Here is a 25,595-nt window from a genome sequence, read left to right as displayed (position 1 = left end):
ACAGTACAAGACCTCCCCCGACCTAAAAGGAAGAAAAAAAATGTAATGTTCACCTCACGAGAAAGGATGACGTCAGAGGTATGGCGGGCTGTGATTGGCTGTTTAGAATGGCCCCTGAGTGAGGATAATTTTGGCGCGCGTCCATGAGAAGGCCGAGGGATCTGTGCCTTCATTCATGACCACACTTGCACTACACATACCAAAAATACCAAACATATCCCCGAAAATATTGCTTCAATATACGCTTAAAAAATGTCCCTTTCAACCATATGCCTAAAAATATGATTCTCATTTAAGTACGATATACTGTATATTAATTTAATGACCTAAAACAATCCACACAGCAAAAATACCACAAACATATCCCTGAAAATATCGCTTCCGAATACTTTTAAACTCTTTCAAATATATCCCTAAAAATGTTTCTCATTTCACTGCGGTATACTGTACATACATTGATTTCATGACCTACTCCCAAATCCACACACAAAAAACCTCACAGTTAACTACAGTCTACCCTTTAAAACGTGTGCTTCTAATATACACCATAAATGTTTTAATAACCTCTATTTCATGACCTTTGCTAACCCTAAACAATGTCTCAAATATACGCAATCCTGAAAATGTTTTTCTAGTACAATTATCGATCAAACTGTCGCCTGAGTGGGTTAGCTAGTAAAGTTTACATTGTTGTCTTGTAACTGAGCCTCACCTGAGCCATTATTCCAGGTAGAAGACGCGGATTCTCCAGCCAGCGGCCTTCGTATGTAATTTTATACCCAAGAAGAATGGAGAACACTGCCTACCGGTCATGGCACTATCTAAACATTACCAGCCTCTCATACATGGCTACCAGATGGTCAATTAGGCTAGCAAGGGTGCGGTACCGGTAGTCTTCCTTACGAGGAAAAATATATACAGCTGGAATGCGTGGAAAAATAAAACACAAAAATGAAAAAAATCTTGACGCTAACCAATAAGGTGTTGCAATCGGTAAAGAAAGTTTTTGGTACCGGTAAAAAAAAAAAAAAAAAAAAAAAAAAAAAAAGCTAGTCTGGCTGCACTGAATAGCAGTGGAACATACCGACAGCTACCCGGTAGGCTAAAATTTAAAATGGGATCAATGTCACTTTTGAACTTAGGTTAAACTTGAGTCAGATTTAGGATGTGGGTAAATCAGGATAACATGTGAAGATGTTACGGATGAGACTCAATCCCTTCAGTACGATGACGTCTCTAATACGTCACAGCCTTTTTGAATTAGGGGACTTACACACGGCCTTCAATAACCTTTTAACTGAATTAAGAAAATATGGTCGTCATTGAACTCAATTTAAAAAAAAAAAGAATCTTCCCTAGTGGAAAATAATAAACGGTAAGAAAAAAAAAACAAAAGCTGACTGGGTGAACCTTGGCCGCCTGTACCTTTGGTGGGGAAGAGAAAGGCAGCACCTAGGGGTAAATTGTAAAACATCTGATGAACGTAATATGTGTCTGCCTTGTAATGCTGGTCAGGTTTTATAACATGTTATGCTCCCTGACCACACCTTGAACTCACTTCTATTGGCTAATGTGAAACAGCCTTAGCATCAGTATTAGCTATTGATAGCGTTTGTTCCCACTTCATTTATAATTAAATTTAATCTTTTATTTTTGAATCCCAAGTAGGCTATCATCATCATCATCATTATTAATATTTTGTTCCCACCTCTTCCATAAACGACCGGTTTTATTTCCTCATTGACTTCCAAGTTTACTATTATCATTATTAGAGCCACATGTTCGCTTTTATTAAATGGCTCAGCAGTTCTACACATCTAATCAGCCTGCATCCTACATCACATCCTGCACTCACTAACAATATTCAGTGGGTCAGACACGTTTCATCACTGCCATGTACCGTACCTGAAATAATGGTACATCAAAATTCGGCGACTTGCCATCACCTACGCGATATAAAAGACTTTAGTATCCCGCCTTAAGTCTTCTCATGTCCTAGAATCCACTTATCATTGCTACTGTACTGGGTTTCCTGCGGCCTTAGCCTAGCAGGCTACACGCGACATCAAGGCTACCATACTTAATGCGCAGTGCAGACGGTGACGTCATTTCCTTACACATGGTCATACTCCTGATGGGTTAGCAGACGCAGGAGGACCGTATTCTGTCACGCGAGATTTCGTAACACCTCTTCCTTAACGATTAATTTTGTGCATTACTTCGAGATATCCCCCTGCATACTACTGATGCAAACTATGTCTATGCGAAATTAAACGAACTAAGTAGCATACGGGAATAAGAGGCCGTTAAGGCGTGATGGAAATCGCTTGGGATATATATAAGAGAACGTTAAGGTGTGATGCAAATTAAATCGCTGGGGAAAATACGCCACTAAGTATCCCGTCACCCTGCATACGGGTCCTAGTCTCGCTTGTCAGTTTAAGATGGCACGTTGACCCCTTCAGCCCGTGGACGTCTTCATCACTTGGGCCTGTGTAATTAACACCAGATGATTTTAGTACTCTTAGGGAAGTTTAGGCTACGTACCGATACTCTATTTCTTCCACCTTCACTTGGCCCAGGTTTTCATCCCTTTGCAGCTTATTTCACGCAGCCCAGGGACAAAATGCTACGGATCTACATCCTTTCCACGGCACTTCTTCGTGACTACGACCATATTCTAGCGTTAATCTTTTGCTTCAACTGATTATTCAAAATACCAAGACTGCAAGAACTTTACATCCTTTCCACAGCACATCTTCGTAACTAGGACAATACTCCAGCGTCAATCATTTACTACAACTCAGTATTCAAGATTAAAAGATGGCGATTTTTTAGCCAAGTTAGAGCAAAAGGAGTATAGTAACTTACACTCTCCAGATAGCTACGGCCACCACCACTACCAGTATGTACCGGTACCAGTTCTAGTACTAAACATATCCTGCCTGTCAACATACACTGAACTGCCCAAATGCCAATCAGTGAAGGAAGGCAATGCGGCTGTGTGTGTGTGTGTGTGTGTGTGTGTAATTCACCGGGTCGGTCAGGATCACCTGATGGTCGTGATCGTCAGCTTTTACCCTCCCGGAAGGGAGCTGAGAACTCATATAGTCCGATCTAAGGGCAAGGCTGTGACCTTCACACATGCACACACCCCTCACCTTGCTCAAGGGAGACAGTAACTACCCACTTCGTCAGTGAAACTTTTCGCAACCTGAGCGAGGCGCGAACTCCCGTCTACCAGATGGCAAGCGAGAACGCTACCACTGAGCCAGCGAGCGGTGTGTGTAAGAGAGAGAGAGAGAGAGGGAGAAAGAGACGCTACCAGTGAACCGGTTATAAGTACTCTTAACCGGTGCAACAGGCTGAACCAGATGATGTATTATTTATCAAATCCTGTGCTACGTTAACATACACCACCTAGTATCTATGGAAACATGTAATTTGTTCATAGTACCTGACAAACATCACAAAACTCAAGATCATCGTATCATATATTTTATTATTTTTTCAGTATCCCATAAATCAGGAGAAATTATTACAGGCATACTTGTCATACTAGCTTCAACATGGCAAACTCAAGATTATTATTGTATCGCATTTTTACTTAAAGGAATTATTATACACATACTTTTCCAGTCTTCAAACTAATTCATATTACTTTCACATATTCGAACTACGGTATATGCCCAATTCATATAGGCCTATACAGGAAATTATTACGGCAGGCCTACATCAGAATTTTTATTTTTCAATTTAAAAAGTGGAAGAGACAAAACCTAACTGTTCCTTTACTTTAAAACAACAGTAAGCGTACCGGGGACATTAATAATCATACCAGTAATGCTTCTAGTGTATATAAGTGATACTTTATATCCAAACAAAATGGTAAAAAATATCCTGTACAATGAATTAGGTCTTCTAATCTCGGCCTAAACACTGAACTAAGCCTGATACTTGGCTACAGGTTGTTTCATGGAGGCTCTGAAATGAATATGAAATTATAATCGTTGACCTTAATACAAGAGTGACTCCAACTGAAGAAAAAAAATGCATACCATAGCTATAAGGGCGCTAGTTACTTCTTTCAACATAGTACAGGTGCCAGGTATCTCTTGCACATCGCTGCATTTTTTCATATGTACCCGTAACAGAGAGAGAGAGAGAGAGAGAGAGAGAGAGAGAGACCTATAAGCTATACACATTATTAATCTCTACTCAGTAACGACCCTTCCTACCATGACTCCTAAAACGCCAACCTCCCTCACCCCGTCTAAGACCTTAAGCTGCCCATCTACCCTTGTACTTCCGCCTCCACTATACAGCTACAGCCACGATTAAATTATTGTGTGTGTGTACAGAGAAGCTATTTAGGCTTAGGTCAGGATATTAGTCTATATAGTTTTCCATTGGCATAAATAAACGTTGAAATATACTGAAGATTTAACCACTTCACAACGATGACGTTACAAATTAAATTCTTGCCATCACTAAACTATTCTACTCAAGCTACGATTTTTGTTTATTCTATTTTATTTATCTGACTACGAGAAGTCAGTGGTAGGCTAAATAAAATCATGTGGGTGTCGTATAAAATTAATAAAGCGTCCTCGGGGTGAAAAGGTTACAAGAATACCATACTTGCCCATTCTAGTTATCGCTTATCAAATCAGATCAACGTACGGTTATAGCTTACCAGTTACAGATATCAATAATTAGTGATACTGTTATGGCCATTATCGGTGACTAAACATCAAAACACGATTAAGATAACGGTATGATCACACTTTCTGTCCGTATTATTTTTCATTACGACACTTTTCCAGTTCATTAATTACGCTACGGTATACATACATACTGCTTTCTTTTAACTATTTTTATTTATGAGGCAAATTATTTATTCAGTTCACAAATAAATTCGTGTATTCTTTATCAAATTTAATAACACCTTCGTCTGGTCTGCTCTGCTCTCTCTCTCTCTCTCTCTTGTGACCTTCAGCCATAACTCGTGTTAAGTGCGTCATAAACATCAATATTTGAAACTTTCTGGCCGCTGGGTGCAAATGTCATGGAGTTGAGAGAGAGAGAGAGAGAGAGAGAGAGAGAGAGAGAGAGAGAGAGAGAGAGAGAGAGAGAGAGAGAGAGAGGTGGGGGGCAGTACCGGAAGCTCGTACCGGCAGTAGTTGTAATGCAACCTCATTTGCAGATTTATCCTCCTTACTCAACCAGGCTTATACCATTATTACGCGAGGCTATCATACTTGTGAATTAAACAGATCTACAGTACAAGGAAAAGGTGTGTGTGTGTGTGTGTGTGTGTGTGTGTGTGTGTGTGCGTGTGTGTGTGTGTGTGTGTGTGTCTGTGTGTACGTAACCGGCCGCAATATGAACTTCCCATACATAGCAAAATAATTACCGTATGTACCGTACCGTACCTCAAGAAGCCTGTATGTTATCTTAAGGACTGGTATTTGATTAGCCTACTGGAAAATACCGGGTAACGATACCCTAAGACGGTAACTGAGGTCATTACCCAACTGGACGTTGACAGAAACTCCGCTATACGGTACATGGGTCGTGTCCGATAAAGCCTACAATAATACACAATCTATACATCACAGGACTGTTTGCGATTTACTGGTACGCACCTATCCAAATAATAATAATAATAATAATAAAGGAAGTAAATAAATGCTGTAGTAGTAGTAGTATGGTAGGAGTACAGTACTCGGAGGAGGAGCTAGGAGGAGAAACTAATCTCAAGGCTTGAACTAGTTTCACAGGAGTTAATCTCACGGCAGGAATTATTCTCACAACAGGAACTGATCTCCGTACTGATCTCACTGTACTCTTACGTTCGGAATCCCAGGGCCAAGTCCACGGCCTTGGTACGGTCATGCCTTTTCCAGCCAAATATCATCACCTCATACGCTACCGGTGAGCCTTCTTTATATGGCATCTGCAAATCTGATAAGAAGCTCCCGTACTCAAACTTCAAGTATCTCTAGGTGTTCCCGATGCTGTCACACACTGTATAGACGAGAAAGGTGAAAGTCGTCAGCCAGCAAGTGTCACATTCATTCCCGCCAAAATATGAAAACCCCCAAAACTGCATCTGTAGCTACGTCTCGTAAACAACTAATAATATTACTTTGACATCTCTGCGGGAATCTGATGAAATAATAATACTAAACACGTCTCCACTCCTCTGTCACAATCTTAAGACGTCAATTCTTAACCTGAACTCATGGTTGCAATCTTGACAACCAGATAGGTCTACCCTTTATCCTCTAACTTGACATCTTTTTAATATTTGTTTCCAAACACGTACCGTAGCTCAATCTTATCCAGGCCAGAGGTATTCATTCTCTAGCACCTAAACCCTGACTACAAATCTGATATAGGCTAGTAACATTCTCTCCTTGGCATTTCCATACGACTTTGAAGCAACATTATTTTTAAACACTGTTCGTTCGTCTACGCGGAAGGGAAAAAATGAGCCGAAGCCATTCAGTTTCCCATCAATATGCTTGTATAAACGTCATTCGTAGCCTCCAAATCCGAGAGCTAGCTAGCTTCTTCAGAATGTCTTTACATGGTATCTCTGCAGACCTGGGCACGTATTCCCGTCGGCTGCGGAAGCTCCCTAACATATTTTCCTAAGCAATTTAGTTTGCTTATTACACCTTCCTGTCCTAGTCTGTGTTGTATAAATACTTCAAACATCGCCATACTCTGCATGAATTAGCTACTGTATGTTAAAAAGGATATTAACCAGCCATACCCAAAAATAAACCACTAAAGAGGAGGTGCTAGGGAATCTCCTTGCCCGACGAGAATACATGTCTTGAAGCACCATTTCTGAACACGTAGCTTATTCCAATCCAAGTACCAGGTGAACACTACTAGTCACCGCATTTGTTCTCCCGCCAAAATCTGAATGCCATCTCACCTACGCTTTAGAAACTGCAAATCCACTACAATGTTACGAACACCCTCAACCTTCAAACCTCAATGGAAATATGATGTGGCAATATTTCTTAACACGTACGACAGCTCACTCATATCCAGAAGTTTAAACAATCAGCTACCAGTAATATCATCATTTTTCCCGCAAAAATTTGAATACGTACCGGCAGTCACTGAAAAATCCAATTAACAAATGCTAATATTACCTTTACCTTGGCATCTTATCTAAAGGCCAGTTGTGCTGCAATATTTCCCCAAAGTGCTGTCCATTCAAATCCAGGCGGGAAGAAGTGAAAACATCTCACACGCGGGAAAGTGAAAGGAATAATGTGACGACTTTCGCCCGCAACACAAGATGGCGGTTAATGTTGGGTGCGAGAAATGTCACTACCGTACGTACAGTAATGAGTTATGTCAGATTAGTGGCAGATTTACTATTAGCCGAACCCGTCAATACGATTTTTTTTCATTTTCATTATTACGGTCTATAATCAAGCCTACAGTATATTATAGTATAGTATGATCACTGAGAAAAAATAAGGTGTATATATATATGTGTTAGGCGAGTCTGACGCGTGAATGATCAAGACCGGATAAATACGATAAATGAGTTTGTGAGCATGGGTGACAGAGCTGAAGGAACTGAGAGAGCTGAAATGATACATAAATCATGCCTCTTCCTAATCCCCCTTTTTAACGTGAAAGTGGACGGAATGACTGCACATTTCATCTATAGGCATATGGTTTTGTTAGCAAATAAATGACTGTATGACGGTATGGCCTCCTTTCACCAAGAATGCTATTTTTGCACTTTTTATTTCTCGACCCTACCTCACCCCATCTAAGGGCTGGGATGATAAAACAGACGAAGCATCAAGTGGCTGGGCTCGGGTAGAGGCGAGAATAGGCTGGGCTGGATAGGGTCATAACTCATCCAACACTCAAGCATCCATCACACACGCACTGAGAGAGAGAGAGAGAGAGAGAGAGAGAGAGAGAGAGAGAGAGAGAGAGGCCTGCCCATGTAACTATTAATTATACAGAAACCGGTACTAGAAAATAAGAATTAAAGAAAACCATCGGAAAATAAAAACGATAAAAAATTATTGGCGGTTAAAGGTAACAATATGAGAAGTAAAAAAAAAAAGTAAATGAGTTCACCCTTTCAGCTCGAGGACGTAATCCATTCCTACTGCCTAACGATTTTATGTAGCTAGACCCTAAAAATATAGAGATGCCAGAACAGATATTGATAAAGAGAAAATAAATGTACCGTAGTAAAAGAATGACGTTCAACAGGAAGTGTACAAAGCAAAGTACATGTAATTAAAGAACAATGGAACAGGAGGTGAATAAGTACAGTAGGCTAACCTTCTTGTACACAGGAATGTACAAATGTAATAGCATACAGTAAAATTACATAAAAAGCATATGCACAAACGTAATAGACGGTATGTTAAGACTCAATAAATTACAAGACAAAACTAAAAATAGCCGTAAAAAAAATGCGATCAAAATTATAATTTATACCGGTTATGATACCAATCTAATACCAGCTTCAGGTAAATTATATTCTCTCTCTCTAATGGTATAGAACAAAAATAACGCCTAGATCTGATTACCTTTTATGCCGACAATTACCATATAACGTCTGACAATACTCTGAAGGATAAATACAAGCTAGTGTATACCGGTTACATTAAAAAAAAAAAAAAAGCAAATATACATAACGAGAATAAACGAACGATAAAACAAAACACCTAAAACATGGCTATCCGGCAGCGTGAAGGCAAAATACAAGAATTATCACACACACACACACACTCGATGAATATACAATGAAAGAACAGCCACACAAAACTAATTAAAACTGATGCCCATGATTACAGCTCCTACAAATAAATATTCTTAATCATTAATAAGTCGTAATAAAGTCAAACCGGTTAAGAACATGAGACACGTGTTGCCGGCAAGATGAAGACGACATACAAATAATAAAACAAGAAAATTGAAAAAGTATAGACACAAGTAGCATGTATTAGGTGGAAAAAGTGTCAAAATCTGCTACTACAATAACAGATACAATGTAATGTTCGGGAAACAGCAAATGGATAAAATACAAATTAGGGTTGATTAGGCCTATGCTAAAAAAATATCCGGTACATCGGTTACAAAGTTGAACAAATTTAAAAATAACGGGAATTCAAATAACGTACCGGTACATCAAAAATAATAATCGTAAAAATAAACTGGCAACTGAAATCATACTTAAAAACGTTACCTGACTTGAAAGAAGGTGGGAGGGGAAAAAATGAGGGGACGCAGAAGTAGCAATGGGGGTATGACAATCTATTTAATAATTAACGAGATTGCAATTGCTAACTTACCTCCTCGTGCAAACCCAACTGAGCTGCTGACAGTGCACACAGACACGCCAGGCAGAGAAGGACAGCCTCTCCTCGCAGCACCCAGGCCATCTTCACTCCACCCGATAATATAAACTGAATTCGCGTTACTTTTAAAATTGTTTTGCGCAAAACTTGGTTAAATAAACACATAGATCACTAATCATTCACATTATGATTGCTTTTTGGTTTGGCCACAGTGTCTGGCACATAATTACTTATGGTTACCGGCAATTTGTTTGAGGTCAACAGCACAAAATCGACAGGAAAGTCAGCACCACGAGACGACCCTGGAGCAGAGGCGACGCACAACTACCCTCCCCCGTCGCTCTCACGACACTGAAGTGACTGACGGTACCCTCCAAAGTAAAGAGGCGGACGGTCTCGAGAGATGTTTGGTTGCCAGCGTTGGACATCAGTAATTTTTTTATGCCCTTTGGCAGTGCATAACCTTTGATAATAATTCTCAGTATTGCTATGCATGTATTGATATAGATAATCTTATGTTACTCGTAATAAATCCGATGTATCTAGTTAACCCAGAAGTAGGACTAATTTTGAATCCTTAATGACCGTTAACAACCTACGATTATCACATCTTACGCATGCTTCAGATATTCTTGAAAATATGTAATCTCCATCATCTAGCAATGTATCACTTAGTTGGGAAAACAAGGGATGACATTCCTAAACAGTGCAACATCAGAATATTTAGCTTTTATCTTTATAGCGCCACAAGCAAGGCGTTTAGAAGTGACAATATCCTCCTCAGGCCTTTATTTGTTCAATGTTTACGTGGCATTAAAGTCGAACAATTATGAAATACCTGTTTAAGGGACGGAAGTAGTAAGGCAGATCTTGAAGGTCACTGGTCGGTTTGTTTAAATCTAACGGAACTGGACAATTTAAAACGAGTAAAAAGTTTTGGTTGCGTGAAATTCTATGAACCTTAGTTACGTGTAAGGAATAAGCCTCCTTGGTTGCTACTCAAAATTATCTTCTGACTACACCTGACCATTAACCGAGCTGAAAAGGGATAAGGAATTTTTGCCAGGTGAAATTAAACCGGTTACGCTATAATACTTTCTCATCCTGGGTGACGTGGAGGAAGGAGGGGAAGGCTGGTGAGGTGGGTAAGGAAAGGCGGGGAATTGGTGATATATGCAACAGGGAAGGAAGAAGGATCCATGGGGAGGAGGAGAAGGGTTTAGACAAGGGAGGCGGCTGGGTAGGTTTGGAGGACGTCCTGGAATGGGTTCGAGCCCCACTGACAGCCACCGAGATAGAGGGGAATGTAAAGATGAAAGATGGAGAGAGAGAGAGAGAGAGAGAGAGAGAGAGAGAGAGAGAGAGAGAGAGAGAGAGAAAGAGTTCAAAGGTAAGAGGGAGGAGAGTCGGGCAAGAAGGAGAGGGGACAAAAGATGATAGAGGGTGGGGAAGTTCAGTGGGGAGGGGACAATGGTAGTGGGGGAGAAGGTGGGACACAGTGAAGGCTCCTTATTTGGTAAAGAGTAATAAGCATGAATTTAACTCATACTGGGGCTATCATCTAAGCAATTCAAATTTCCCGCCAAAAAATTGAATCTACCTCCGCACGACTGAACATTTTTTCCCCCCATGACTTTGTCGATTACATTACACTTATAAACGGAATGGTTAAAAACATTTGAAGTATATTGCAAACAAAACAAAAAATGAGGCTGGCGATGACGATCTTGGCGGGAAAAAGAAAATGACAATACCCAAAGCTTCTGGCAGTAGTTCAGTACTAACCAAAGCTATCAGAAAGTTATCATTTTACACTTTCTAGTAGTATGGGCAATCAAAACAGTCAAAATAATAACGTACTGCACAAACAAAATCATAATGGTACAAAGGCAATAAATGATACATTGGTAGGCTACTAGTTTTGAAACCATTTTTTCCCCTTCATACTCTGGACATAGACTTTACAACCTGTTCCCTGAGGTCCAGCAGTCCTCCTCCGTAGCTCATTTCTTCACACGCCACAACTACACTAAAGTATCTCCCTCAACAAGAAAAATCAAACTCCTGGCAAGTACAAAAATTACTTTATTATCACGTATGACCATGATTGGACATAATGCTTAAAAGATACACCAAAAAATTGTGGGCAGTCTTGACAGCTGACAACTCGGCGAGACAGGGTCGTGTTAAGGCAAGGAACAACTTATTTTGCCTTCCACTTGTATTGCAGAGGTTTTAATTCCACTCTTCCACTTCACACTCCACTTTGCATGAGTTTTGAATCCTCCCTTCCACATCCTGGTGATCATACATTTTCTATCTTTAACCACGGTCTATCTATCTTCTATCTACTTCTCAGTCTATCTTCCTCTTCTCAATATATCCTCTATGTTTCTAATCTTTCATAACAGTATACAGTATCTTCTCTTCTCTTCCTATCTTCTCTACCTATCTTCCATTTTTCAAAATCTCAGTAATGGTACTGTACATTCCCATCATTAAAGTCACTATGTTTTGTATTATTCTCTTTCCACCTTCCACTTCATTCTCCTTTACACGTCTCACTAAAACTGTTTACAGCATTCCTATCTTTCACTTATTCGTAAAAGCTTGCATCCATTCTTCGGCTTCTCAGTACTATCAATCTTCACTTCCTGTCTTTCACATATTTAACCAAGTACATAAATTTCTCCCCCCTTGTCTCACTGGTCTTCTGTTCCACTTCTTACCAAACTTAACAAAAGGTCATTTCCTCGCTTCCACATCTCACTAACATTCATGTCTTCCACTGCAATTTAATCTTGCAAAAGTTTTATTCCTCTCTCACATCTTGCTAATCATCTATTCCTGTCTTTCACTACTCTATTTATCTTGTGCATATTCAATGTCTACCTTCCACTTCTCACTAATTTTGCAATAATTAATTTCCATTCTTCACTTTCATAATGTGCCAGTGTCCTTTTGTAAATACCTTTGATTTGTTTCATTCAAAGCCTCCATCAATGTATCCTACTTGTTTCTTCTCTTTCCTTCTACACAATCCTTCTTATAACACTTTATCAAGCCTGGAAATTCACCATTACAAAGAACATATTGCATTTCAGTTCTTCCAACATCTTACAATTATATCCACACAGTATTGTACATAATCTTCTTCCTATTTTGCCTTCTAACATGAAGTCCTTCATCTCTCCTCCTTAACAATATACCATCCAAGTTGCCAAGTTTCTTTCAATACCAATAGTAACAAAATGTTACTGTACTCCAAGTTATGGGGCACTGCATTCAATGTCATCATAGCCTTGTTTGGGATTGTATTCGTTTGTTTTTGTAGTCATCCTCTGCTTACCCTGAACATGCCAAATATCTAACAGTATTGCTGTTTCATCACTGAATACATATTCATGAAGCCAGACCAATTACAAAGGCATTTTCAGTTCCATAATTAATGGTAACTCATTAACATAAGCTTTACTTTTCTGATGTCTTAATGATTCACTTCAGACTGTTTTCATAATACAGTTAACTCCAATTTGTTTGAAAAGCACTGTACGTTACTTTACATCCATGGCAATGATGATATTCATGACAAATGATTACATTTTATGAGCATGTAAAAAATATACATAAAAACTACATGAGTACAATGATGCCATTCTTCCACACAGGATCACGTCACCATCTCACTAGGGAAGGGAAAACATATGGTACCAGTAAATGAAAGACACGGACTCCAAATCAACACCTGCACAGGAAAATGACATTCAAACGTGTTGGTAGAAACGTAGAAAAACCCTTGCTCAACCTTTATACACAAATGGACTGGCAAAAGATGCAGCTGGAGTAAAAACCTCTTTACAGAATACGTACAGAAAGTTACACCCACCTGACTGCTCATCATCCGCTAAAAAATCAATAAAAAGTTGTACTCAGTGCCTGCTTTTCCCATTCTCACTCCTCAAAAAACAGATCGATTTACAAAAACCTAAGCATTTGAATGGTAGGCACAACAGCAAGCACTCAACAATGAATGCAAAAATAAACATTAGATAAATTATAAATTGTAGTTGCGCCTTGCCACTTAGTCTTTTACTTCAACAAGACTGCAGTGGGTCAGTTCTCTAGCATTTCTCTGCTCTAAACTTTCCCCCTGATAATATCTGCACTATAACATACTACACTCATTCATATTCATTACCGCTGCTAGCCATATGATATACCAATAACCTCAACATTTCAGTGACACACCACTTACAATAATTATACCAGACACTTAACACGAACCTGAGATCTATAAGGAGTACAGTACTTGAGAAGTTCTAACTCATAAACACATGCACTTATCACCAACTATAGCCTCTGCAAAAGGGACACATGGATAGACAAAGTTAATGAGACTTCCCCCTCCTGCCAATCCAAAGTTTCTTCACCTCCAAAAAAAGGTCTTCTCACCTCACAACAAAATTCTTCTTTATATCCACATCTCTTCTGTCTATCCACAGCCATATGCCTTAATCCTGGAGGAGGTGGCTGCAGAAAAATTGCCTCCTTGCCACCCTGTCCTCTGCCAGCAGGCTGCCTTCTCTCAACCTCGCACCACCATCCTAATTCATATACTGTACCTCTCTATCACTCATTAAAAGTACCCTTCATGCACTTCCTATAAGGAAGTTGATAACCATCATTCTCTTTTCTCCCTAGTGCAAATATCATCAGTTTCAAATCAAACTGAAGCAAGCTGACACAGAGAAGCACTATGGACCCCTCCCACACATCCCCTTCTTACAAATGCTGTACAATTAATTATCTACACTTAAAACTGATTGTCCCACGAGCCTGACCCTTGTCTAAGATGGGCGGGTCAGGCCGAGGGAGGACAGAGATCCTTCTAAAACACCCATGCCCTTTTAGGATGTCATGTGCAAGTATGGTGTCACTATTCCAAAATATTCTTACTTTTCCATCCATCATGTACCTTACACTTACATCATGGAGGAAATTTCAATACCGTACTCTGATAATGGACACAAATGGATAATCATTCTGTTTCAACCTGACAAAGATCACCAACCCCTTTAGGTTAGGTGGATGGCCAAGTGTTGTTGGACTGGAGTCACTAGTATGCAAAGGGATAGCTTCACACCTCCTAACTAAGGTTTATCAAATTTCATGCAACCCTGACTGACTTCAAGTTGTGAGAGTGGCCTACTTTTGTCAGGTGAAAACAACCTGACTATGGTGCAGTAACTACCTCACAACCCTTACATCAAGCAATACAGCACAAATCAGAGTTGGCTGGAACTCATTAGTGGTTCAGTGTGGCATATTTCCTACCACACTTGCCACACATCTCATCCAGGGCATGGGGCATCTGGAACACCATTATGTTATGAGTTATAGTGATAATGGCACCCAGCAAGCACATAACCCTTTTAGTGCCGAGACCACTTTATTTGTGTCATCATCAAATGATTTCATTTGGCTCAGGAGAGATGTCTTGAACTATACTCAGTTTTTTTATCGAGGCAAAGATGCACTTGACTGGTAGGTGAAGACTGGCTGAATGCAACATTACTTCATAATCTCATTACTTGTTAGTATTGCTAACTGACAACATATATCTGAGGGGAAAATTTGGGTTAGTAAATGTTATTCGGACATGTTGCATTCAGCCAATCATCACCAACCTGTCAACTGCATCTTCGCCTCAATAAAAAATCCCCTCACTATGACAGTCTCCCCAGAGTGTAATTAAATCATCTGACAACAGCAAAAATAAAATAAACAAATCATCAGCACACTAAAAGGTCTGTCAGTGACACACAAACCCATACCTACAGGCCAGCACAACCAACGTAAACCCACGGCACCGAGTTTGTCATCACCGCAAAAGCTCTGCTCCAGAACATCATTTGATGCTTTTGGTCATATGTTTAACCCCTTGAAACTGAGTGACAGCCTTTTCAGTTCACTCTTGTTGCTGCCAAACAATTCTGTTCAACTCAGGAAAGGCCTCTAAAGCTCAAGAAGTTTATTAAGGCTATATCTAATCCCTCCAATTCAAAAAGTTCATCCCCAGCAGAATAAAATAATCAAATAATAAGACTAAAAAGAAAAAAAAAATGGATTACCGTTGTTATCAGATTACTTCACTCAGCTTACGAATGAACTATTGTGCAGAAGGGATAGATTAATTCTATACCTAACCTTACAGTAAAAAAAAATATAAAATAAAATAAACCATAAATTATTCCATGAGACTGACTTGGTTAAGCATAAGACCAGTAAAGCCACGTGTTCTTGGTGACACACACACACACACACCAGACCCAACTAAACATCTTCCATAAAGCTCCTGAATCTTGTAATGTCTTTTTTTTTAGTGTTTCTTCCTACTTGATGATTATTTTATTCAGCTTAAGAGGGACTTTTCAAACGAGAACCATTTGATACAGCTTTCATTAGCCCTTTTAATACAAGGCCTTTCTTAAGCTGAATATAATACAGTAATACAGAAGTGGCAAGAACAAACTAAAGATGACATCACCAGGCTCAAAAGGTTATTACAGTTACAATACCAACATCGTCAAACATTAACAAAAATAATTCTTACCAATAAAAAGTACAAGGGGCAAAATTCTAAAACATAATTAAAAAAAGGTCTATACAATGAAATGAAACTGATACAAAACAACGCACAAGGCAAAAATTAAACGATTCCTAAAAACAAATTGCAAACTTCCCTGAATGGACTTTTTCATACATTTGAGCAGAGACTTGCTTTACATCACAACAGTGAGACAGGCCAAGGTCAACTCCCTCACAAACTCACACCTCATACATACTTTTTTTTTTTTTCAAATCACATATCAAGTTTTACTAGTACAAGGTAAAATGATAATTATGTACTGAAAGTCAATAAAGATGTGGTTACAGTTTTTTTTTTTTTTAATCACATACCAGGTTTACTAGGACAAGACAAAATAGCATTTATGCACTGAAAATCAATAAAGATGTGGCTACAAGACTACTTCATTTCATCATGCAGCTCTCTTGAGCTTAGTCCCTCCAGCCCCATATGTATTTTCCTATTTCATTCATTTTATCTCCAGATGATTTTTATTCAGCTTAGGATACAGTTTTCATACTTTAGGGACTGGATTATAGCCTTTAGGAACCCTTTTACTACTAGGGCACCCTCCTAAGCTAAATAAAATACTGTAGTCTGGTTGCAGCAAAAATAAAATATGACCCCTTTGCCTAAAATGATATCTTTATTATTTTATTCTTGCTTCCATCAGACGATATTAAGCAGCTTTGGAGAGACGATGACAGTTGGAGGGATTAGGTGTAGCCTCCATTAGCCCCTCCAATATTAGAAGCGGGTCCTAAGCTGAATATACCTGATCTTAAAAAGTCCAGTTGAACCGTGAACCATACTCAGACTGAAAGGGTTAACTGTTTACGATTGACACAGGGAATACTACACCACAGCTTAAGGTTATAATATACTCCATAAATGCACATATTGTTCACCTTTCTCTTTAGAACACCTACACCCTTTTGAGCTACTGGCTAAGGTTACAGAGAAAGAATTACAGCAGTAGCAGCAGTAATACATTATAGAATTTTCTGAGGTAGTCTGTATATGTAAACCACAAGTAAGATAAGTCCCACAACTGAATCATTTGTAATTCCCTGGGTGGCCATACATGCACTACTGTATACCTTTTTCACTCTGACTTGGTCTAAATTTTCATCCTTTTGCATTATTTCACATTGCTCAGTGACAAAAAAAGATGCTCCAATGACTCTACAGTATGTACTTCCCACAGCTCTTCTTCGTGGCTAACATCACAATTGGTCTTAATCCATGGTTATAATTCAGTGCTTAAGATGGAGAGATGGCAACTTGGGGGGCAACTCTGAGTCAAAACAGTATGGTTTATCATACCAACCTGATGAGTGTGTCGTTGGCTGCTAGGTTGCCAGCCATATACAAGGTAGTCCATAAATTGCACTACCCAATTTTCACATGCTACAGGGACAGCTCAGTCAGAATTACCAGCGTCTACCCTGCATCATTTTTTACATCCCGTTACCCATTTCATAATGCATACAGTCCGATCCTCCATCAATTTCTACTTTTCATGTTTTTTGAGTCCGAATCTTCTGCTTTTCATAACCTTTTCATGCTTTATAGTGTCTTTCCCTCTCTCTCTCTCTCTCTTTTACATCCATTGACTGCGTAGCTGGTTAATAATGTCAAGAGGCAGCAAAAAGGTCTTCACTTCTCATGAAAACAGACTGACCTGTCCCCAAAACACAAAAGCTGGAGAGTGCAATATACATACTACCCTGTATAATAGTTATGACCATATCCAATAATAAGAGTATCAGTAATTGCATGTTGCGTAAAGAATCAATGCGCGAGATTATTATTGGCGCCTTTGTTGTAACCAACCATCACTGGGTAGTATGTTTAATTTTTAGCTCAATTTTACTGTTTAAAAAAGAAAAGTAAATAAATAAGAGATAAGGGTAAGCACTCCCACATACCAACATCAGATCACAATATTCAACAATACATATATCATAATAAAAAAACTGGGCTTTTTCCTTCACCCTAGCGTTAAAAATTTACCTGATACATAAAGTACTGGTGTTACAACACAGTTTCCAATCAGTAACTCGTCTGGATAGCTGCAATGCATTATTACTGTACAAAGGTAGCTACAGCAGTTAGAATACGTTATACTGATTCAGTTACCAAACCAGTTCTTATTGTTTAACCAAAGATTTAGTGGATTTAGAATTAACTCCAAATATTATGTACTGTATGTGATTTGTGGTGCATAAATAAAAAACGTACTGATTCATATTGGTTCTCCCATATCTACAGAATTATCACTCTGGTAAGTATTGGTATATACATTTAAACCCAACTTTGTTAAACAGTATTTCAAACTTCTGCTACAATTATGCATTATGGTATATTAGAAATGCACTGCAATCACCTGATAATTCTTGCTACCTTGGTGAGTGTCTCATCAACATTCCAGCAAATCAATACAAATACTATCATGTACGACTTAACCTTCATTCTAAACTCAGGCTAAAATAACATCAGTACATTACCAGTCATAATTTAACCATTTCACTCAGATGACATACTTTCTTTTCCATTCCTGCTGCCTCAAGACAATCAAGTTCAATTCAGAAAGAGCCTATATTAGTCGTGGTAGTAGTTGTAGCCCCAGCTTCATCTGAAATATGAACCCAGTGGACTACAGGCTTTAAATGCCTTCCTGCAGCCCACCATCATCTTTTACGGGGCTATGGAAGTAGCTGAGGGACATCTGTATAACCAGGCAGTTGACCCACCTGATTATATCGGTGCCAACACATGAAGACATCCCTCATCAGCACCACCTCTATCAGTGACAGGGAAAATGAAGGGTGCATCTAACCACTGCAGTTCAGAAGGCATATACTACAGAAAATAAAATCATACGGAGTTACAGCCAGATCTCTAGTAAATCTGTGATGTGTACAAGGAAAATGCTGAATTAGGCGAAACATGCTTGTGGTCCACGAATGTAAGAATTAAAAGCAGAAAAAGAAAGTCTGACTTTAAAATATGTTTAAGATGAACCACAAGCAATTTTATGTGAAAATAAGGTGTTAATTCACTGGCAACTTGATGATGAAATAACTTAGAAGTGAACAAGATGTAAAATGAGGACCACCTATAGTAGGAATAAATATGAAGTTTCATTAGAGTGAAGGAGTTAAAGCAATCTACACTTGCTCCCACACACACACAAATGACCATATTGCAGCTGGCATAGGTGGCTTCACAACACCTCCTCCTTAGTAATTCATTTTGCATATTACACAGTTAACATTCTCTTGCATGCTATTTATGCTGACTCCATATTGATATAAGTTACATCATTAAGAGGATACACTTTAATGTTCTTCTCATGTACAGTATGTTAGTCATATCTTTTAATTACTGATATGGTGCTAGAGAGGGACGCCTTCAAGTGGTAGTACCGACATAGCTGGGCAACACCACTGCCTGTTGTACAAACATCCCTCAACTCCCTCCCAATCTCTCAAAAGGAGGATGGTGGACTGCAGGAGGTAGGAAACTTCAGCCTGCAACTGATATGAATACAGGCCTCAAAATACAATCCAAAGGCTCCATAGAGTCCTCCATGAGCTGTCTGCCTTCCTGGGGGCTGGGTCTGCCCCGATCTTGAGCATTATGTGTATCACAGGTGTTACAAAGTTCCGATGTTTAGATGCCACGTTCCACTTTCACCTCTCATTGTTTTATGAGGAAGAAGGGATACACATACATCACAGTAAGCTAACTGTGTCAGTGCTAAAAACCATACTTCCTGCTGGTAATGTGAGAGGAAAGAATGAGGAAGAGGTCTGAGTGAGGGAAGGAGGAGGAACAGAAGTGTCTGAGTGAGGAAAGGACAATGCAGAGGAGTGTCTTGAGTGAGGGAAGGAAGAGGAAGAGGAGCATCTAAGTAAGGGACAGAAGAAAAAGTGGAGTGTCTGTCACTAGAAAGATGAGCATGGTTCACTGAGCAACTGACTGCATGCCCTTAAATGTTTCAGTCATGACATTTTCAACAAGATGTGATAACTAGGGAAGTACAGCCGAAATGCTTAAAATAATAATGAATATATTAATTCCTATGCATCAACTGTCGTTAGAAAAAGAAAATCAGGCATAAAGCAACTGTCATGTTAAATGAATGAAAAGTGATAGAAAAATTATAACAAAATATTAATAATAATAATAATAATAATACACAAATAAATGAAATAAATTAAAGGTGTGTGGAACCATATCAACAAAATGACTCCTAAATGACATGATATTACTTAAGTCATTGCAGACTGGCATCTCATTGCACTATAAAAAAATAAAAAATAAAGTATGAACTGTTTCCTGTAACTGCTTGCATACACAACTACAAATTAACTGAAAAGAAACCTTAAAGTACTGTACACATGTTAATTAATAGCAAAACAGAAAAAAATAATAATAGTAATACAAAAATCCAAAATGAAAGCACAAGACTTCCTGATGCACAATACTTATAAAACAACCCACACCCCACTTAAAAGGCTTTTGTAAATATGAATGATGGAAACTAAGAATGTGAAATGTAATGCGGACATTTACGATAAAAAAATGTTACCAGATGAAATTAAAAGCATTTGTGCATGCTTTAGTTCCTGAGAGTTGAATCACCCAGGAAAAGACAATTCGAAGGCAGCAATGTTGAATGGTAAAAAACTCGAATACAGTTACCATATATTTACTCTCAACTTCTGTTCAACTTACTTGTTTTAATTTTCTTATAATTTCCTTGCAGCAGGTGATCACCTGTATTGATAAATCAATTATTATTTCAGCCACATAAAATGAATTGTCCTGTAACAATACTGGTACTCTAAAATTCAACATAAACCCTTCACTGGACCTGCATAGTGTATCAATTATTACACATATACAGTACTGCAGCTACTATTATTATGCAAAATAATTAGTAACATTTAATTAAGAAACACCGAACAAAATCTACTAAAATTTATGCAAATAATCTAAAATCTATTTTTAATTCATTAATGGATGTGTTGACTATTACCAATCTGTTTTCTTATTAAGTCCATTAATTTACAATACCAGATGGTACCGTACAGGTCCTCAAGACACTGCTGCTGTCTTCTTTGGAATTATAAGATAAAAACTAGTCAATGCTCACCTGCCAGTCCCACACTTTGGCTGGAGGAAGGATCCTGCCAAGATATAATACCGAATGAAGACCTACTGTGTTCAGAGATTTGGCAGACTGCACAGGGAACAGCTTGTAACACTGCTGCTACTAATGTACTCTAGAAAAACTCCAAATTACCACAAAAGGTCTTTGTTCAGTGTGAATCCCTGACTACTACTTCATTTTAGCCAAGGACAGGGACTGTGGCTCACAAGTACATACATTTCTCAATGTGCAGTTGCATCCACACCAAAAGTCTGCTGGTTTGCAGGAGTTCTGTATCGCTGTAACCCATGCAAGTGGCCCCACCAGATACGGGTGAGTGCGAGCAAGATAGTCTATGGGTTACAGCGATGTAGAACTCTCACTCGTACCAGCATGCATTTGGTGTGGAGTTGCCTTAAGTCATGGATGTGTTCTTAACTATCACAACTTTTCCCATACAGTTGGTATTGTGAGCCAAAACTGACAAATCAGTTCTACAGGTAACAGTGTATTTCCTGTACTGGGGATTCTAGGCATAAATTACTGTTAAAAAAAAAATGTGACTTATGAGGAACTACAATATACAGTACTGTATTGTACATCTTGGTATTTTCAAGATCACCTTCTTAAGCATCACAATTTGCTGCCCTGGAAATTTATCTTTCCCAAGTACTACTGTTTGGAGTTGTTATCTGGGGTGGGTGGGTGGGTGGGTGGGTGGATGGGGAGGGAGGACTGACTGACATACCTGCTATGGCCTCACCTCACACCAGTCACACGTAAAATCACAATGTACTTCACAGTAATTATCATACTGCAGATATATAAGATACCTGAAAATTAAAACCATAACCTTTGTACAAATCATATTTTAAATCATATTTAATGTTTTTGGATAACATACAGCTTTTGGTACATAATGATAAATAAACCATGAACTGAAGCCACATACGTAAATACATGCAGACTAAAATAAAATATATTAAAAAAGATGAAAAAAAAGAACATTGTAAACAATTATTATTATTTCTTTTTAGTAGGACCAACTTTTCACTGAGCTACAGGTGTGGCTTCAATCCAGACTCAGATACAACATAAAGTGATCACTATTCCTTGTGTGGCTGATGGAAGGTTAACAACAGAGCAAGCAAGTCACACACGATGAACAGCGCTATGTTTGAGCAACCCTCTCGTGCCATAGCTGTCATCCTGGGCCAGAGATCATGTTTACATTGAGCAGTTGCGGTGGCAGGTCGTGAGACGATCTTCCTCAAGGACCTTGACTTGCACAGTAAAAACAAACAAACGAAAATTTAAAAAATTACCTGCAAGTTATCTTTTTACATCATGTCGGTGGAAACTGTCCTGAAACCCAAGAGAATGGGTTGTATAATCTTATCATTACAGCTCTTATTTTTTTTTTCTTCTTTTTTTGATGAGAGTCATTCAAACTATGCAATCAGCCAGTGAGTAGGTCTGATTAAAGCCAGTAATGCATCCAATTCCAGTCTCTTTGCTCACTGTTGACCCTCTTGTATATTTGGCAGTGATTTGTCTGACTAAAAAGGAACTGTTACACGAGCCTACATAGAGCAAATAAGCAGGAACTCCACAACTTGTCCTTGCTCTGCAACACATTCCACTTCGAACAATTCACATTCTCTCTCTAAAAAAAAAAAAAAAAAAAAAAAAAAAAGTCCATGTCACTGTCAGTTAAAATCTTTTAGAAGTATTCATTTTGTCTTCAGGGCTGGGATGTCTAAAATCAGTTTGTCTCAGCACCTTCGTCTTGGCAGAACATGTGGCTGTCCTTGGAATCATGAGAGTAGTGTTCAGATGCACTAACAACTCTGGTTTGAGGCAAGGCAGCAGTGCATCTACCAATCTTGGGCAAATCTGATTCACTTTAAAAATTCTTGCACTTTCACATTATCTAGATTTCAGATATCTTCATTTTTCTCTCACTATTCCACTACAGCTCTTTCTTACTCTAACTAAACTCAAATTTCCTCTTAATTCATTAGCCCTTGTATCCAGGTTCCACATTAAATATCTTTTTAATATTTTCACAATCCCAAACTATGTACTGTAATTTAAACTATCCTTTTCCTTCATTAATTTCATACATTATCACATTTCCTTTAAAATATCAACACCTATTCACACTTCTCTAATGCTTCCCGTCTTAAACTGCACATGCTCTTCTATCGTTCTTTTTCCTTAACTTCACCCATTACCTTATTTCTGTTACAGTTACCACTTTCACACTATTCATACCTCTTAAAATGTTTCCTGCCTTGACTTATGCATATATCCATTACACCATCACCACTTTCCCAATATCTGCACCTCTCTATTCTGTCTTCATTTGTGCACACCCCTCACAGTTATTGGGTCCAACTTTCCTCTACATCTCCTCCAATTGCGTGGAGGTGGGCAGAGCTAGGGTGGAGGTTTTGAGTCACTGTTTTCATTGGATTCTAGTGCTTGGCGTCCTGTCAATCCCACTGGTGAGGGGATGGCGGCAGCTCGGAAGGATGTGCCACTGTCGAACTGCGAATAAAAAACATAAACAAATGAGAGTCATAACAATGCCCTGTGGGGTCAGGCAAGGTGGCTGTGAAGCAAACAAAATTGGAAAGAAACAATTAGGAACTTCTCAAAATAATAGTCTATATTTTTGTAGGGGGAGGGGAGGGTTAAAGGAAAAGAATGCAAAGCAAAATTCTTAAATTTTGTGGAGGAATTAAACACTGCCATAATTCTTCTACTTTATTTACAGTTTAAGTAAAGTAGATTTACAAGTAGTAATCAGTTAAATTTGAAAAAGATTAACAACAATAAAAAACTAAGTTAAACAAGGATTTTTTTTTTTCTAAATTAAATTACAGAGAAACTATATTAGATGCAAGTCCTATGTTTAAGGACTTTTTACATAACCTAAATGAAGTACTCCTGATAATACTCAAAGAGAGTATAAAACAAAACTACAGTACACTACATGAACCACACCCTTACCAACCCTCTACATACTATACACACCCAAGACCTGAATAATACCAGTCTTGGAGTGATCATAAACCCCTTACATTCATACACCATATGCAAGTGGAAATCCATTACCATTACGCAATTCATATAACCCTCAACATTCATAAATGCAATTGGAAACTTGATAAATTCACTGCCTGTGGTGGTCAATCCCGGAACACTAACACACAGGACAAGCCATGCCACTGCTGCTTCTCTAAGTCACACACAACACTATATTTCTTTCACCTTAACTTGGCCCAGATTTTCATTTGTTTGAAACTTCATGTAGCTTAGTGGCAGAAAAAGACAATGCTACAACTCTACATCCTTTTCATAAGACTACTTCATGATTAGCATCATGCTTTAGACTTAATATATTGTTGCAACTCAGAATCCATAGGGAAAATACAAATTTAAGGCCAAGTTAATGTAAAAAGAGTATAACACAACTCTACGCATGCAGCTACAACACCACAGAAAGTCATGCCTCCAAGAGTTTACGATAACATGTACACCACTTCAAGTGGGATATTCTTAACCCTTTGACCAGTCTGACGTCATAGTGTTTACTGTCTTTCCCATAGTACATGTAATGTGTCCTTTGAATCAAGTATGGTAGATATGAATTTGCTATGGGGGAAAAAAAAAAAAAAAAAAAAAAAAAAAAAAAAAAAAAAAAATGGGGGAGGGGGGGGGGGGGAATACTACTGGAAACTACTGTTGTGGTGAAAAAATCCGGCATTGGCTTGTACCAACTGAGGGCACTGGTTAAAGAGTTAAGTTATTATGAATCAAGTGAGTGTCATGATGTCTGAGCATGCACCTCTACCTTGACAACAATCAATAAAAAATGAAAAACATGCATTTCTAATCTGAACACAACCACCTCTACAGTGTGCACAACATAGCTGCATAGCCTTCAGAATTTTGAGAATCTAACCAAAATCATGGCATATGCATTTAAAAAATCAAACCAAATAACACACACACACACACACACACCAAAAAAAAATAAAAATAAAATCAACAGCATGAAGTGGCTTTACGGCAATCAGTTAAACTCATGTATAAATTTTCATCTTATGCATTTAATGTTTCATGTGATTGCTTATCTACCCATGTACTTATCAAAGATGACAGCCCTTACCTTTAGATACTGAAACATGCTTCAAAACTATGCTCTGGATGTGTTCAGTGCTATATACGAAAATGAAGCACTTCACTGAAAACATCAAATACCATTTTTATACGACAGTACTAAATAAAACACCAAGAGGACAAACAACCACTGATTATACTGAAGCACAAGCCTATTTTTCAAAAATTTTCTTTTCTTTTCTTTTTTTCTATCAGCCCAAGACTTCTGCAGTCACATGCTTTGCTCTGATATCACTTTCCTATACTATTT

The 25,595-nt window shown here is 38.5% G+C and overlaps 3 protein-coding genes across 3 annotated transcripts in view; all 3 read right to left on the bottom strand.

Annotated features, from left to right (window-relative positions):
* The window catches only part of magu (SPARC related modular calcium binding-like protein magu), a 146,675-nt gene extending 136,979 nt beyond the window's left edge, over positions 1-9,696 (bottom strand). The window contains exon 1 of the mRNA XM_080285676.1: positions 9,357-9,696. Coding sequence (XP_080141802.1) covers positions 9,357-9,527 — 171 coding nt within the window. The 5' untranslated portion in view covers positions 9,528-9,696. The remainder of the gene's footprint in view (positions 1-9,356) is intronic.
* LOC145416778 (dnaJ homolog subfamily C member 9) overlaps positions 1-25,595 on the bottom strand; it is a 412,599-nt gene that overhangs the window by 236,379 nt on the left and 150,625 nt on the right. The gene's annotated exons all lie outside the window — the stretch shown is intronic.
* Positions 23,466-25,595, bottom strand: part of nmo (serine/threonine-protein kinase nemo) — a 138,068-nt gene continuing 135,938 nt past the window's right edge. Inside the window, exon 10 of the mRNA XM_080285703.1 lies at positions 23,466-23,707. Within this exon, the coding sequence (XP_080141829.1) occupies positions 23,653-23,707 (55 nt within the window). The 3' untranslated portion in view covers positions 23,466-23,652. The remainder of the gene's footprint in view (positions 23,708-25,595) is intronic.

Source organism: Coenobita brevimanus, chromosome 107 (assembly GCF_032717465.1).
Source record: "Coenobita brevimanus isolate Jiangsu-jjx chromosome 107, ASM3271746v2, whole genome shotgun sequence".
NCBI classification, from domain to species: Eukaryota; Metazoa; Arthropoda; class Malacostraca; order Decapoda; family Coenobitidae; genus Coenobita; species Coenobita brevimanus.
The sequence above is the reverse complement of the archived record's forward strand: the minus strand, read 5'-3'. Positions and strand labels throughout refer to the sequence as shown.